Genomic DNA, 12,482 nt, shown 5'->3' on the forward strand with positions numbered 1-12,482 from the left:
ATTATCAAGCAATTACATCCAAAGTTCAATATATTTCATTCATATTAATTTACCAAATCTCAAATTTTCATCGACATTTATTTTAGTTTGAAGTTGTGTAATTCAACCTTTTGGCAAACCTCCAGTTTTCTGGCGTGAACATTCAATCTCATAAAGGAATTTTGAAACTTGAATTTCAATAACTACAAAAAACAACTACTTTAATTTCAAACTCATATAAACTCAGAAACTTCATGAATACTAGAAAAAGTTTACAACCATGATCAAGTGAATTCAAAATGTAGTCTTGCATGTATGTATTAGTTTTAAGGTGGATTTTGATTGAATGGCTGCTGTCCAGGTAAATGTGTTGTTCTGTTGTGCTTTCTTTTAGTTTTCAGTGACGTCATCAGTGCATTTGACTTTTGTCTTCTTGGGTAAGAGTCAAAGTTCCTTCACAAAACTTTATGGTGATGGTTGTTGGTTTGTAGAAATCATATAGTTCAGAGTCTTCTATTGAATTATAGAGCTGAGAAAGACCGGCCCGGAGGAGAAAGTTAATTTACAGAAGTGCAGTGAACTCAACCAAAGTCTAACCATTAACCTCATTCATAATTTAGTGCTGATTTAAAACCTTGGGAGCATTAATTATAGATACAAAGCATATGCGTACAGAAACCCTTAACCAGCTCACATTTAAAAGCGTCTTCAGTTTAGAAAAACATTTTGTCATCACATCCATACCAGACTCATAGAGATATGTGTGAAAGTTGTCTGTGAACATATTCTCACTTGAAGTTTTGTTTATTCAAATGACCACAAACTACTACATGTTACGTTTGGTTATGGCTTTGGAGGTCTGTTAGCAGTTCACAGTGGGAAATTGGTGGCAGTCTAGTATATATACAGACGATCGTAAAGTCTTTTTATCATGTTAATCCAGCCATGGTCTAAGGACAAAAATATGGTGTTTTAGAACAACTTTGTAATACATGATTAAAAAACCATGTACAGCCACACTGGAACAGTTAAGGAAAGGTTCCCATCATGAAGAAAGGGAGGAGTAATATCATTTAAAAAATTGTATAGCGGCTAATATTTTCAGAGCATCTCTCCAAGGAGACATCTGCTGTTTTCCAAATCACATTACAGGTAGTCACTTCAGTATTTTGAATGCATAAGTGTGTTCAAACGTTCAGATATATAAAACATACAGTAAACGATGAGTATCCTGATGGTGTACTTGAACGGTCCAGAAATATATAGTGTGAGGTGAGATGACGCATCCGTCTCACCTCTTTAAAAACTAACATTGTAGCTGCTACTACTTGTAGCTGTAGCTGTTGTGGAAAACCACAAAAAGGGCTGATTTTCACCACAATGCTGCTGTTGGTCAGAAACAATGTTTACTATATTTCCATTTAGTAGCGGCGGTGCACAGCTGTTAAAATAGGACCGCCGCTGCTGCAAAGGTCTTTTTTTGAGGATTTTGAGGAGAGGAGGTGATTTCTCCGTCTGGTCTCTTTAAGAACTAACATCATATTATTTTGCACAACGGACGTTTCACAAAAAGATGAATATGTATCTAAACTTTGCACTGAGCTGAAAATGAGAGCAAAACAATTCTATCAACGAGTGATCACGTTTTCAGGATTCTTAAACACCGAAGCGAAAACTGTCGTGGAGCTTCTCGTGAGTGGCACATAGTAAAATTACAGCAAATACACTCATCTGGAAGGAGAACGAGGAGACACAACCTCCGTATATGTAATAAATCAGCAATTTTAAACTTTCCAAATAAAACAAAACAGCCACCCTCGGAGCTGAATAGATAAAACTCGTCTGTATGTACAGCTGGCTGTGAGGCGAGTGTACAGACCGTCTACAAAGTGCAACACTGAAGACAAGCAAAAAAAGTGATTTGTTAAAAAAATATTTAATTTATTAAAATATATATTTTAAAGAGTGTACTCATTGGAGACCATGACTTAGAACACAGCAAATGATAGTGTTGCACGGGGTTGTGTACTTGGAAATACCTCAAACAGTAAAGTAATAGATCATGAACTTATTAGTATTATTAAATGAACAGGATTTAAAAATGATTCAGACGAACCATTCAGAATACAAAATCAATGTTTCACAGTTAAATATGCTCTCTATCATCAACCTCCAGGATTTGGCTTCACTTCATGCTCTCCTGACAACTTTCGTGAATACCACCATGTCAACTCAAAAATGAACTGGAACGATGCACAGCATTACTGCAGAGTGAAACACACCGACCTGGCGACCTTTGAAAGTATGGATGACATTAACAGGCTAAACAGGCCTAGTGGTGAGACCGGATCTGCATGGATCGGACTGACTGATGACCCAAAATCCTGGAGTGGAGTTATGGGCAATGATGCAAACTCCTGGAGATGGTCGGGGACTGGTAAAACAAGTACAACTAGTTACCACAAGTGGAATCCAGGGGAACCAGATAATTATCATGGAAATGAAGCCTGTGTCAAAATGTTGAAAGTTGGAACATGGAGTGATATTAATTGCAAGACAACAATGTATTTTGTTTGTTACCAAGGTAAGAAACATTTTGCGTTTATATTGTGTTTTATGAAACTGCTCTCTGTTGCTGAAAGTTTTGAGACTGTTTGGATCTGGTCAAAGTGAGTGGTATATAGCACCTTCAATGATATCACAGTGTAATGACACATTATACTTAAATTCAACATGACTACAGTAAGGTGAGATGTTGTTTACAGATGATTGTAGCCACCAACTAAACATCTAGTTGATTATTGCTGATTCTATAAAGACAAGAAGTAAAAGAAAGTCCTCTTTGTTTACTTTTTATGGCTGCACACTGGTGATCAGGCTGTCTGTACTTAAGTACATCTGTACGTTCTATTAATGTGAAAACATTATTTCATAACCACTCATCTCCAGATAACCCAAATGTATGTTTTCAAACACCAACAACTTCACACAACTACGGCTATGATTCATCTCACACTAGCTTTACTTTTCTTCTGTTGCAGCTGTAAATTCTTCGGGACAGAAAACATATACTCTAATTACCAATGCAGTGACATGGGAGGATGCCCAGATGTACTGCAGAACACACCACACAGACCTGGCTATGATTGAAAATGATCAGGAAAACAAACAGGTGATGTCAGTTAACTCTATACATGAAGTGTGGATTGGTTTGTACCGGGTACCGTGGAGGTGGTCCGACAAGACCAACAGCTCCTTCAGAAACTGGATTAGTGGACAGCCAAATAATTACGGTAACCAGCACTGTGTAACTGAGAATTCAGACCATGGATGGCATGATAACAAGTGTAACGAGGAATACTCCTTCTGGTGCTATAAAGGTGAAAAGAAATATAAACCTTGTAAATACATTTCTCTCATTTTTTTTTTTTTAATGCAATAATGACTCTATCCTTGGTTTGTGATCATGTGTTTGTTTGACTGTCCAGATGTAAGAGTGAAGAAGACAATGGTGAGGATGAAGATGCACTCTACTGCTGATCTTTCAGATCCATTTATTCAGGCTCAGATCCTACAGAAGGTAAATCTCACTCCCATATTCTCTGGTTCTCTCATGCAAAATCACAGAAACAATTCTGGACCATCCTCCAGACTTCCACATCAGATGATAGGATTCAGTGTGAAGGTTTCAGGCGTCATGTTTACACTTCATACTGTAGTCATCAAGTTTCAGATATCGGACTTCAATATCAGACATCAGACTTCTGTTCTACTCTTCTGCTCCTCGTTTTGGTGCTCAATAATAGACAAATAAGAATAGTAATAATTTCCTCCTATTAGGAATTTGATTGAAATGTTGTCATAACCAGGGTATGAATTATTGAGTTTTGGTCACAAGGGTGTTTTATGAGGTCACAGTTACCTTCGCTCATGAGTATAAGTCAGTGAGGTGACTGTGGCCTTGACCTTTGACCCCCAAAATCGTATCAGTCCATCCTAGAGTCTAAATGAATGTTTGTGCCAACCTTGAAAAAAGCCCTTTAAGGATTCCTGAAATATTACATTCACAAGAATGAGGAAGACGTGAAGTTACAGTGATCCTGAGCTTTGATGCCAAGTGAGTAATTGTGTTATATTTGAAAAAGTTCAATTCAGCCGTTTCTGAGATATCCTTTTAATGATAATGGTTCGAATTGGGTTTACAGCAAAAAATAAAAGGACATAAACAATGTATTAATTGTACATTATGTTACATTACTCCTTTAATTAGTTTCTGCTTCATGAAGTTAGTGTTCACTTGTGTCATTTTTATTCCCTCTCAGCTCAGTGAATTGATAACCAACAAGACTCTACTGAATGACTTCAAACTGAGGTGGAATATTCAACCCAAAAAAGAAAACAAGGAGCAGACAATGATGAAACCAATGGATGAAGACATCCCATGTGATGGGTAATATTTACAAGCTTTGAACGTAGAATACATGAAACTATAATTAATGTAGCTAGATGACTTTGATATTCAAATCATCGTCTTGATAGCGTCGTTCTCCTTGACAGATTATAAATAAATGAATAAAGAAACGCTGAATTTGATCGAAGATATTTGGCCGGCCGTCAATATACCTGGGTGACCCGTTGAAAAAAGTCTATATACGAGATACACTGCATGTTGTTTCAACCTTCCACAATCTACTCAGAACTGGGTCGCGGGCTACTGGTAGTTCACAAGGTACAGGTTGGAGACCTCTGACTTTAACAGTACTGTCACTTTTATTTCCTCCAGCTAGGTGCAGTGATAACCAACAAGACTACTGAATGACTTCAAACTGAGGTGGAAGATTCAACCCAAAAAAGAAAACAAGGGGAAGAGAATGATGAAGCCAATGGATGAAGACATCCTGGGTGATGGGTATAATTTACAAGCTATAAAGGTAGAATACATGGAACTATGATTAATGTAGATAGATGCTTTGGATATCCAATTCCAGTAAATAATACTGTAAAACAAAACATGTTGTCATCTTAACTTATCTTAACCTCAATTGCTGACTTGACTCAGATATGATATAATCTGGGTACCAACTTGGCTTTTCCCATTTGGCAAGAAGCTGTTTCTCTATAAAATGCTTTAAAATGTGCTTAAAAAAAACTTTTAACTGCTGTTTTGTAACTGTAACATACACATCACATGCACATATGAACATACACTCTCATCCATCATCAAACTCACGTTTTTGTTTTGCTTTTCTATTAATATTATTGTTTTTGATGTTGTTGTCATGAACATTTTGTTTTTATTTGATTTTCATTAGTTTTATGTAGTCATAATATTTCTGTACTGTATATCCTTTGTGTTTTCTGTAACTTTGTGAACTTTAAAAATTACCTGGGTGGAGGCTTTCAAGAGGCTCATTTACTTTTTTGCCTTTCTCTGCTCTGTATGGTATCTTTTTTTCATCTTTGTAATATTTGTCTTTTCAAAATTGTGCAAAATGAATCTTGCTCTGGAAAAAATGAATAAAGCGAACTGGATGATATGACACTCTTGTGAATAATTACATGAAGTATCTTGCACATTTGATCAGTAACTGAACTTCAGACAGAGATGTCGTGTTTTGCTGCCCTCTCTGGTGGAACGACCTTTGCCAAACTCATTTTTATGAAGACATACTATATTATGACCTTTTTTTGGTGACATAGTATTGTATGACATTTTTAGAACATTTTTGACAACCTACTATAGATGACATTTTTTGGACATTTTGGACGGCATTTGTAAGACATTTTTTTTAAAGCAACACTAAAGTATGACATTTTTTTGACGACATACTAAAGAATGACATTTTTTGGACATCTCTGAAGACATACTGTCGTATGACATTTTGTGGGGGTGTCTTTTTTTAGACTTTCTTGATGACATTCTATAGCATGACTTTATCAATTTTTCAACGACATTTTTTGGACATTTCCGGCAATATATAGATAGATATACTTTATTGATCACACAAGCCCATTTTTAAAAAAATATTTGTTCTCTTCCCATCAGGGGATTGAACTTCAGTCTCCTTTTTGGCAGGCGGGGACGCTCAACCCTGTACTACAATGAGCCTTTTGTAAAATATCAAACACCATTACATTTTACTGACATTCTGGACCACATACTATAGTGACATTTCTTTGACTTTTATTGACGACATACATAAATGTATAACATTTTGTGGACATTTTGGACGACATACTATGGCATGACTCTTATCAAATTTTCTACTAAACGTTTTTGACATTTCCGACAATATATAGATCGATATACTTTGCTGATCACACAAACATTTTGTGTTAAAGATTTGTTCTCTTCCCATCAGGGGTTTGACCTTAGGACCCCTGTGTGGCAGGCGGGAACACAATGAACTTCTTCAGCCAAGTCATATACCAAAAGTCCAGACCAAATACCATAGGACAATATTTTTTTTGACACTTTGAAAGACATACTACTATGACAAATTGCTTTACTTTTTTGACTACACACTATGACATTTGTTTGACTTTTTTTTTTGACATACTATCAAATGTATTTTGGGGGGGGGTAAATTTTGGATGACGTACTACAGTATGACATTTTGATGATAACCACAGTTGTGGAACTGATTTTCTTTAACTGTGGGTTTCTCCTTTTTTAGCCAGCTCAGCCAGAGAAAGCCTGGGTATGTTGCACTCGCTTTGAGTACACGCCTCATGACGCACACCTGTGTTTATTAGTGTTTGGTAACAGCTGTTTCGAAAAGAGTTTGATTGAAATGTTGAAATGTTCTGCTTTATTTATTTCTCTATTTATTCTGTCCAGTCTTTTTTTTGGGGGGGGGGGGTTAATATAGGCTTTACGTGAAGATTCTTTTCACAGCTTTTAACCCTATTGTACTTTACACACAAGTCTTATATTCGTAAATCTAAAATAAAATTATCATTAATTCAACGCCCAATAGAAAACTAAATCTGCTGATAATAATACTGTGAAATTTTACAAGTTTTTAGATTAATTAAATCTAATGTGATATAAACTGCAGTTGAGACAGAAATCAGTACAATCAGCTGCTCTGCTGAACACTTGGTTTTCATAGGGATGGATCTCCACCTAGTGGTGAACAGTAATCACTGCTGTTCAGAGGATTTAATATTTGAATTTAATCATTTATAATATTAAATATACTTAGACATCAATAACCACACAGACCACACAGTATTCTTCACTTTTTTTCATTCATACTATATCATATTTATATTCTATTTTCATCAGATATTTATACATATATATATATATATATATATATATTTATATAGTTATTTACATATGGCCTTGATGCCAGTAAAAGAAACCGATATTTCAACAAAATGACAAAAACAAGTGTCAAAATTCAGTACTGTGCTGCAAACACAGTTTGATTTAAAAAAGAAAAAAAAGAAAAAAGTAAAATCCAGAAAGTGGGAAAATGACAAAAAGAAACACGTGTTGTGATTACATGTACATGATGCCGTGTCGCACTACTCGTGGGTTTTGTGTCACATCGTTTTTCTGCTCCAGAACTTGTGCAAATGTAGTGTTTTGCTTTTTGTAAATGGCGTCATCGACTCCCCCCGGAAATCACCATGCGGGAGGTTCCCGTGCACATGAACACGTAAACAAAATGCAAATTAAACATACGACGCTCTATATATATATATATACATATACATATGTATATATATATACATACACACACCGAGACGAGGAGCAGATGCTTTCCGAGGCGAGGGGAGAAGATCCGAGTAATATTTGTCCACTTTAAGTACAGCCATGCATTAGCAGCGTCATCGTCACACGTTCTTCGATACGTTTTTTTCTGATAGCTTGCCTTCCTCGTCACACACGTAGCAGTCTTTAAGTATTGGACCACGCACACATGTATGTAAAGTACAGTACATATCGTCTCTCACATTCACCTGCTCGTCACAGAATACACTTTGGAATTAAATGGCTTTTTTGGAGGAAAACAACAACAACAACAACAACAACAACATTCTAATCCGAATCTTCCCGACTAATCAGATTCTACTTTGTCATAAGGTCGTAAAGCCAGTTAAGTACTCGTCTTTCTCTGGAGAATAGAAAGTTAAAAAAACAACAACAAAAACCTCTGACACACGTGTACTGCCGTGTGTTTGTGTGCAACAAGCCTAAGCGGTCTCTTCTATAAATACAGTACGTCTTATATCTCGCTCTCTCTTCTGACCCCACGTGGCCTACTTAACAAAAATAGAATAAAAAATAACTTTTCATACAATCTAGAAACAAAACTGTGTTGGTTGAACACGAGGGGTGAGGAGGAGGAGGAGGAGGGAGCCCCCCCCCCCCCCCCCCCCCCCCCGGGAAGAAGCCTTTAAGGGTGCACTTTGAACGAGAGCAGTTCCTCCGAGTGCACGTTGTTGAGTGAACGCAGCTCGGGCAGTTTGAGCAGCAGCTTGGTGAAGGTGGTGGCCGACTCGTCGCCGTGGTTCTGCATCACCAGGTTTCGCAGCGCCCGGATCAGTCTGTCCTGCAGGGCCTCCACCGGGTTCAGGTCCTGGATCCCCGAGCGGTCTGAGACGGAGACGAGACGGAGAGGAGGACACGTTAACACCGGAGACGCAACAGCAGATCGAAAAAAAATAAATCTTTATATATATCTATATATATATATATATCTATAGATATATATATCTATATATATATATATAGATATATATACGCGTTCTTACCGGCTGAGACGAGCACCACGGCGGTGAAGAGGCTCATCTCGTCGGCGTCGAGCCGCAGAGCCGCCAGCTTCTCGCTGAACTCGCACATGGAGTTGAGCAGCTCGCCGGCGCCCAGCGACCGCAGCGTGTCCAGGCTGTAGCGTTTGCCGCTCAGGAAGGTCACCGTGCGCTCGGCCACGTTGAACAGAGAGGCGAACCGGACCATCAGCACCTGGCGGGTCGAGAGAGAGAAGAAGAAGAGTTTGTCATTTGTTTGCAGCACACTGAAGACTGAATAATTCTGATGCCGTTTTTTTGTCCGTTCAGCTTTTCAGTGGACGTTATGATGTCACACTAAAAGCTGAAGGTTAGTCAGCGTTTCGGGAGCACCTGATTGAACTACAACTAAAATATCTGAAACGACGTCACGGATTTTGTGAAGTCTCTTTTCATTTCCATTCTGTTATCGGAACAAATATTAGTCGGCTCTGTTTGAGGAAGCCGCGGTCGGCTCGCGCAAAAAACCAACACGGCGCGTCGACGCTCGGCCTCTCACCTCGAAGGTCCCGGCCTTCAGCAGGCTCACTTGGTCGTGCTCGGGGAGGTCGCGGAAGCCCGGGATCCTCTTGGCGAACTCGACCACCTCCCGCACGGCGGGGGTGAAGCTCATGGAGAACTCCTCCCAGATCTCCTGGCTGGGCTTGCGGGGGTCCACGTAAGGTGAAGTGTTCATCGGGCAGACCTGGAGAACACGGAGGACCTGAGAGTTCATTTCAAGGTAATCGGAAAGCGGTCTGGTGTTCTGCTGCGAGACGAAGAAACCAACGACTCACCAGGTGTGCTCTGCTGCTCACGCAGCCGGTTGGTCCACGGTAACCACATGAGGCAGTTTGTGTATTGAAGTCATGCTGTCTTTGGCTGTCTTCTGACGGTTCACAGCTGGGGGCGCTGCTGAGCTGCTGCTGCTGGTAGACTCCTCTGTCCTCCCTGTAAGCAGAGTTGGTGACGTGCTGGCCACCGCTGTAAACTTTGTGCCGGTAGCCGCCCGCCGCCGCGTTGTTGTTGTTCCAGCAGTTCCAGCTCTCCTGCCGCTGCTCCTCCTCCGTGCGGCCTTCGGCACCCGTCTCCGGGGCGACCGGCGAGGGCGTGGCCTGGCCCCGGCGCGCCGACCTCTGCTGGCCGAACGCGAAGGCGCCTTGGTGCTGCCTGCTCACCGCCACGACCGCCTCGTCCTCGCCGCTGTCCGACCCGCAGGACGATGCCGAGCTGGAGTTGGTGTCCATGGAAACCACCGACTCAGAGTCCTGGGCGCACTGCGGGGAGGAGGGGTTGGAGCAGGACGGAGACTCGGAAGCGGCGGAGGAGGAGGAGGAGGAAGAGGACGGCGAGGCGCTGGCGTCTCCGGTCATGGCCTCCATGGGCAGGGGGGGGCTCTGGTGGCCGTGCAGCATGCTGTGCAGCTGGCTGTTGTTGCTCATCATGTTGTTCATGGCGTTCTGCATCTCCAGCAGCATCCTCTGCTTCTCTCTCTTCGGGATGCGACCAAACCTGACGGCTGAGAGAGAGAAAAAAAAAAATGACAGATGTTAGTTTGACGAATTAAGGAGCACGAAAAGAATCAACAGGTTGTTGTACTGTGGACCGACAGATGGGGAAAAAATGAACGTGACTAACATGATCTACTCTGTCTTCTGAAACTAAATGTGTGTTTGGAAACATCACCATCTTCACACAACCAATGCTATGGTTCTTCTGACACTAACTTTACTTTTCTGTCACTGTAGCTGCAAATCCTTCGGGCCAGAAAACATATACTCTAATTACCAATGGAGTGACATGGGAGGATGCCCAGACGTACTGCAGAACACACCACACAGAGCTGGCTATGATTGAAAATGATGAAGAAAACACACAGGTGATGTCAGTTAACTCTATACATGAAGTGTGGATTGGTTTGTACCGGGTACCGTGGAGGTGGTCGGACAAGACCAACAGCTCCTTCACAAACTGGATTAGTGGACAGCCAAATAATTACGGTAACCAGCACTGTGTAACTGAGAATTCAGACCATGGTTGGCTTGAAGAGAACTGTAACAAGGAACACTCCTTCTGGTGCTATAAAGATGAAAAGAAATACAAACCTTATAGATACATTTCTCTCATTTTCTTTTGCAATACAATAATGACTCTTTCCTTTGTTTGTGATCACGTGTTTGACCGTCCAGATCTAAGAGTGAAGACGACCATGGTGAGGATGAAGATTCACTCTACTGCTGACCTTTCAGATCCAGCTACTAAAGCTCAGATCCTAAAGCAGGTAAAGGTCATTACAATATTCTCTGGTTCCACAGGCCTCAGACTTCACGTTTACACCTCAGGTATCAGAGCGACAAGGGTTCGATTTCAGACGTCAGACAAGAGTCTTTAAGTTTCAAGTGTCAGATTACCGAATCGGGCTTCAGGCTTCTGACCAAAAGTATCAGATCTGAGATGTCAGAGCTGAAGAATCAGATTGAAGTTACTGAGGGCAGGTATCACGTGACCTCAGACAAATGTGTACTACATTAACATTAAACAAAATGATCAAAAAGAGCCTTGACTATGTACTCTGATAACTCCCAGTCCTCAAGTGAATCTGTGCTCCATCAGCAAAAATAACATCAAATTAATAACATTTTAATTGTACGTTATGTTCCATTAATACTAATTATTTTATGTTTCAGGAAGTTAGATTCCCCAAAACACTACTGTCACTTTTATTCCTTCTCAGCTCAGTGCAGTGCTAACCAACAAGGGTTTACTGAACGACTTCAAACTGAGGTGGACGTTTCAACCCCAAAAAGAAAACAAGGAGCAGACCGAGATGAAGCCAATGGATGAAGACATCTCTTGTAACTGATAATATTTACAAGCTAAAAAGGTGGAATACATGAAATTATTAGTAATGTAGCTGGAAGTCTTTTATATTCAAATCATCATCTTGATATCGTCATTTTTAACGTAGGTAGAAGACTTTGTTAACCAAATGAGTTTGTTTTGTAAAACAAAACACGTTGTCATCTTCACTTGCTCCCTGTTTTTACTAAATCTCGTAGTGCCTGACGTGTGTTAGGATCATTATTTTCTTATTATCAGAGTGAAGCAATGGGGTATACTAAACTGTATTTAATTCTGGTATTTATTTCTAGTTTATTACACGTGACATTGAGTTACTAGCACACTGGCTGTGGTCTGAATTCTCAGCTGCACAATGCTGCTGTTAGAAGCTTTCTGTGAATACATATTTTTGATCGTTACCTTTAAAATGTTTCAACTGTCTTTTCAGGACACCTTTAGACATCTTTGTACAAAAGGTTTTGGGCCAATTAGTTGGGCCCTATTTTAATCTCCTTTTGCGCAACACAGGTGCGCACAAGATGCAAGAAGGTGTGGCAGACTTCTTAAGTTTTTTGATGAACACAAATACAGGTGCTACTCTGCTACATTTTGCTGGAGGTGCAAACCTCTAACATCATTTGACATGGTGTAGAATTGCATCATTTTCCTGTAATGTTAGCTGATGTACATTTGATGTTATATTGAGCTCGTTTGCAGAGTGGAGTTCAAAAGAAAATACACAGATGACGGCTGCACGAGTGATCTTTTTTTTCATTTTTTTTAACCTGTATCCAGGAATTATAATGTATGTAGCTCAGGATTTAATGTTTGTTGGTAATGGTAAACATGGACGGGAAACATGTCATCTTACCGTTATC

The 12,482-nt window shown here is 40.1% G+C and overlaps 1 protein-coding gene across 1 annotated transcript; it reads right to left on the minus strand.

Moving 5' to 3' along the window:
- Nucleotides 1–8,372: 8,372 nt before the first annotated feature.
- On the minus strand, nt 8,373–10,287 carry LOC138214019 (nuclear receptor subfamily 1 group D member 2-like). The gene is made up of 4 exons (XM_069175377.1): nt 9,561–10,287; nt 9,284–9,469; nt 8,749–8,959; nt 8,373–8,590 (listed from the first exon to the last, which is right to left on the minus strand). The coding sequence occupies exons 1-4, from the start codon at nt 10,239–10,241 to the stop codon at nt 8,391–8,393; spliced, it is 1,278 nt and encodes a 425-aa protein (XP_069031478.1). The 5' UTR covers nt 10,242–10,287; the 3' UTR covers nt 8,373–8,390.
- Between the last annotated feature and the right edge of the window lie 2,195 nt (nt 10,288–12,482).

Source organism: Embiotoca jacksoni, unplaced genomic scaffold (genome assembly GCF_022577435.1).
Source record: "Embiotoca jacksoni isolate LCO1_2020_lvr unplaced genomic scaffold, fEmbJac1.0.p SCAF_66, whole genome shotgun sequence".
Lineage (NCBI taxonomy): Eukaryota > Metazoa > Chordata > Actinopteri > Embiotocidae > Embiotoca > Embiotoca jacksoni.

What these genes read in the sequence shown, in the direction of transcription:
- LOC138214019 (XM_069175377.1), bottom strand. Translation starts at nt 10,241, where the DNA reads ATGCTGCTGGAGATGCAGAACGCCATGAACAACATGATGAGCAACAAC. An exon ending in TGAGCAGCAGAGCACACCTG is followed by an intron (nt 9,470 to 9,560) that starts GTGAGTCGTTGG and finishes CGTGTTCTCCAG; the next exon opens with GTCTGCCCGATGAACACTTC. An exon ending in CGTGGTGCTCGTCTCAGCCG is followed by an intron (nt 8,591 to 8,748) that starts GTAAGAACGCGT and finishes TCTCCGTCTCAG; the next exon opens with ACCGCTCGGGGATCCAGGAC.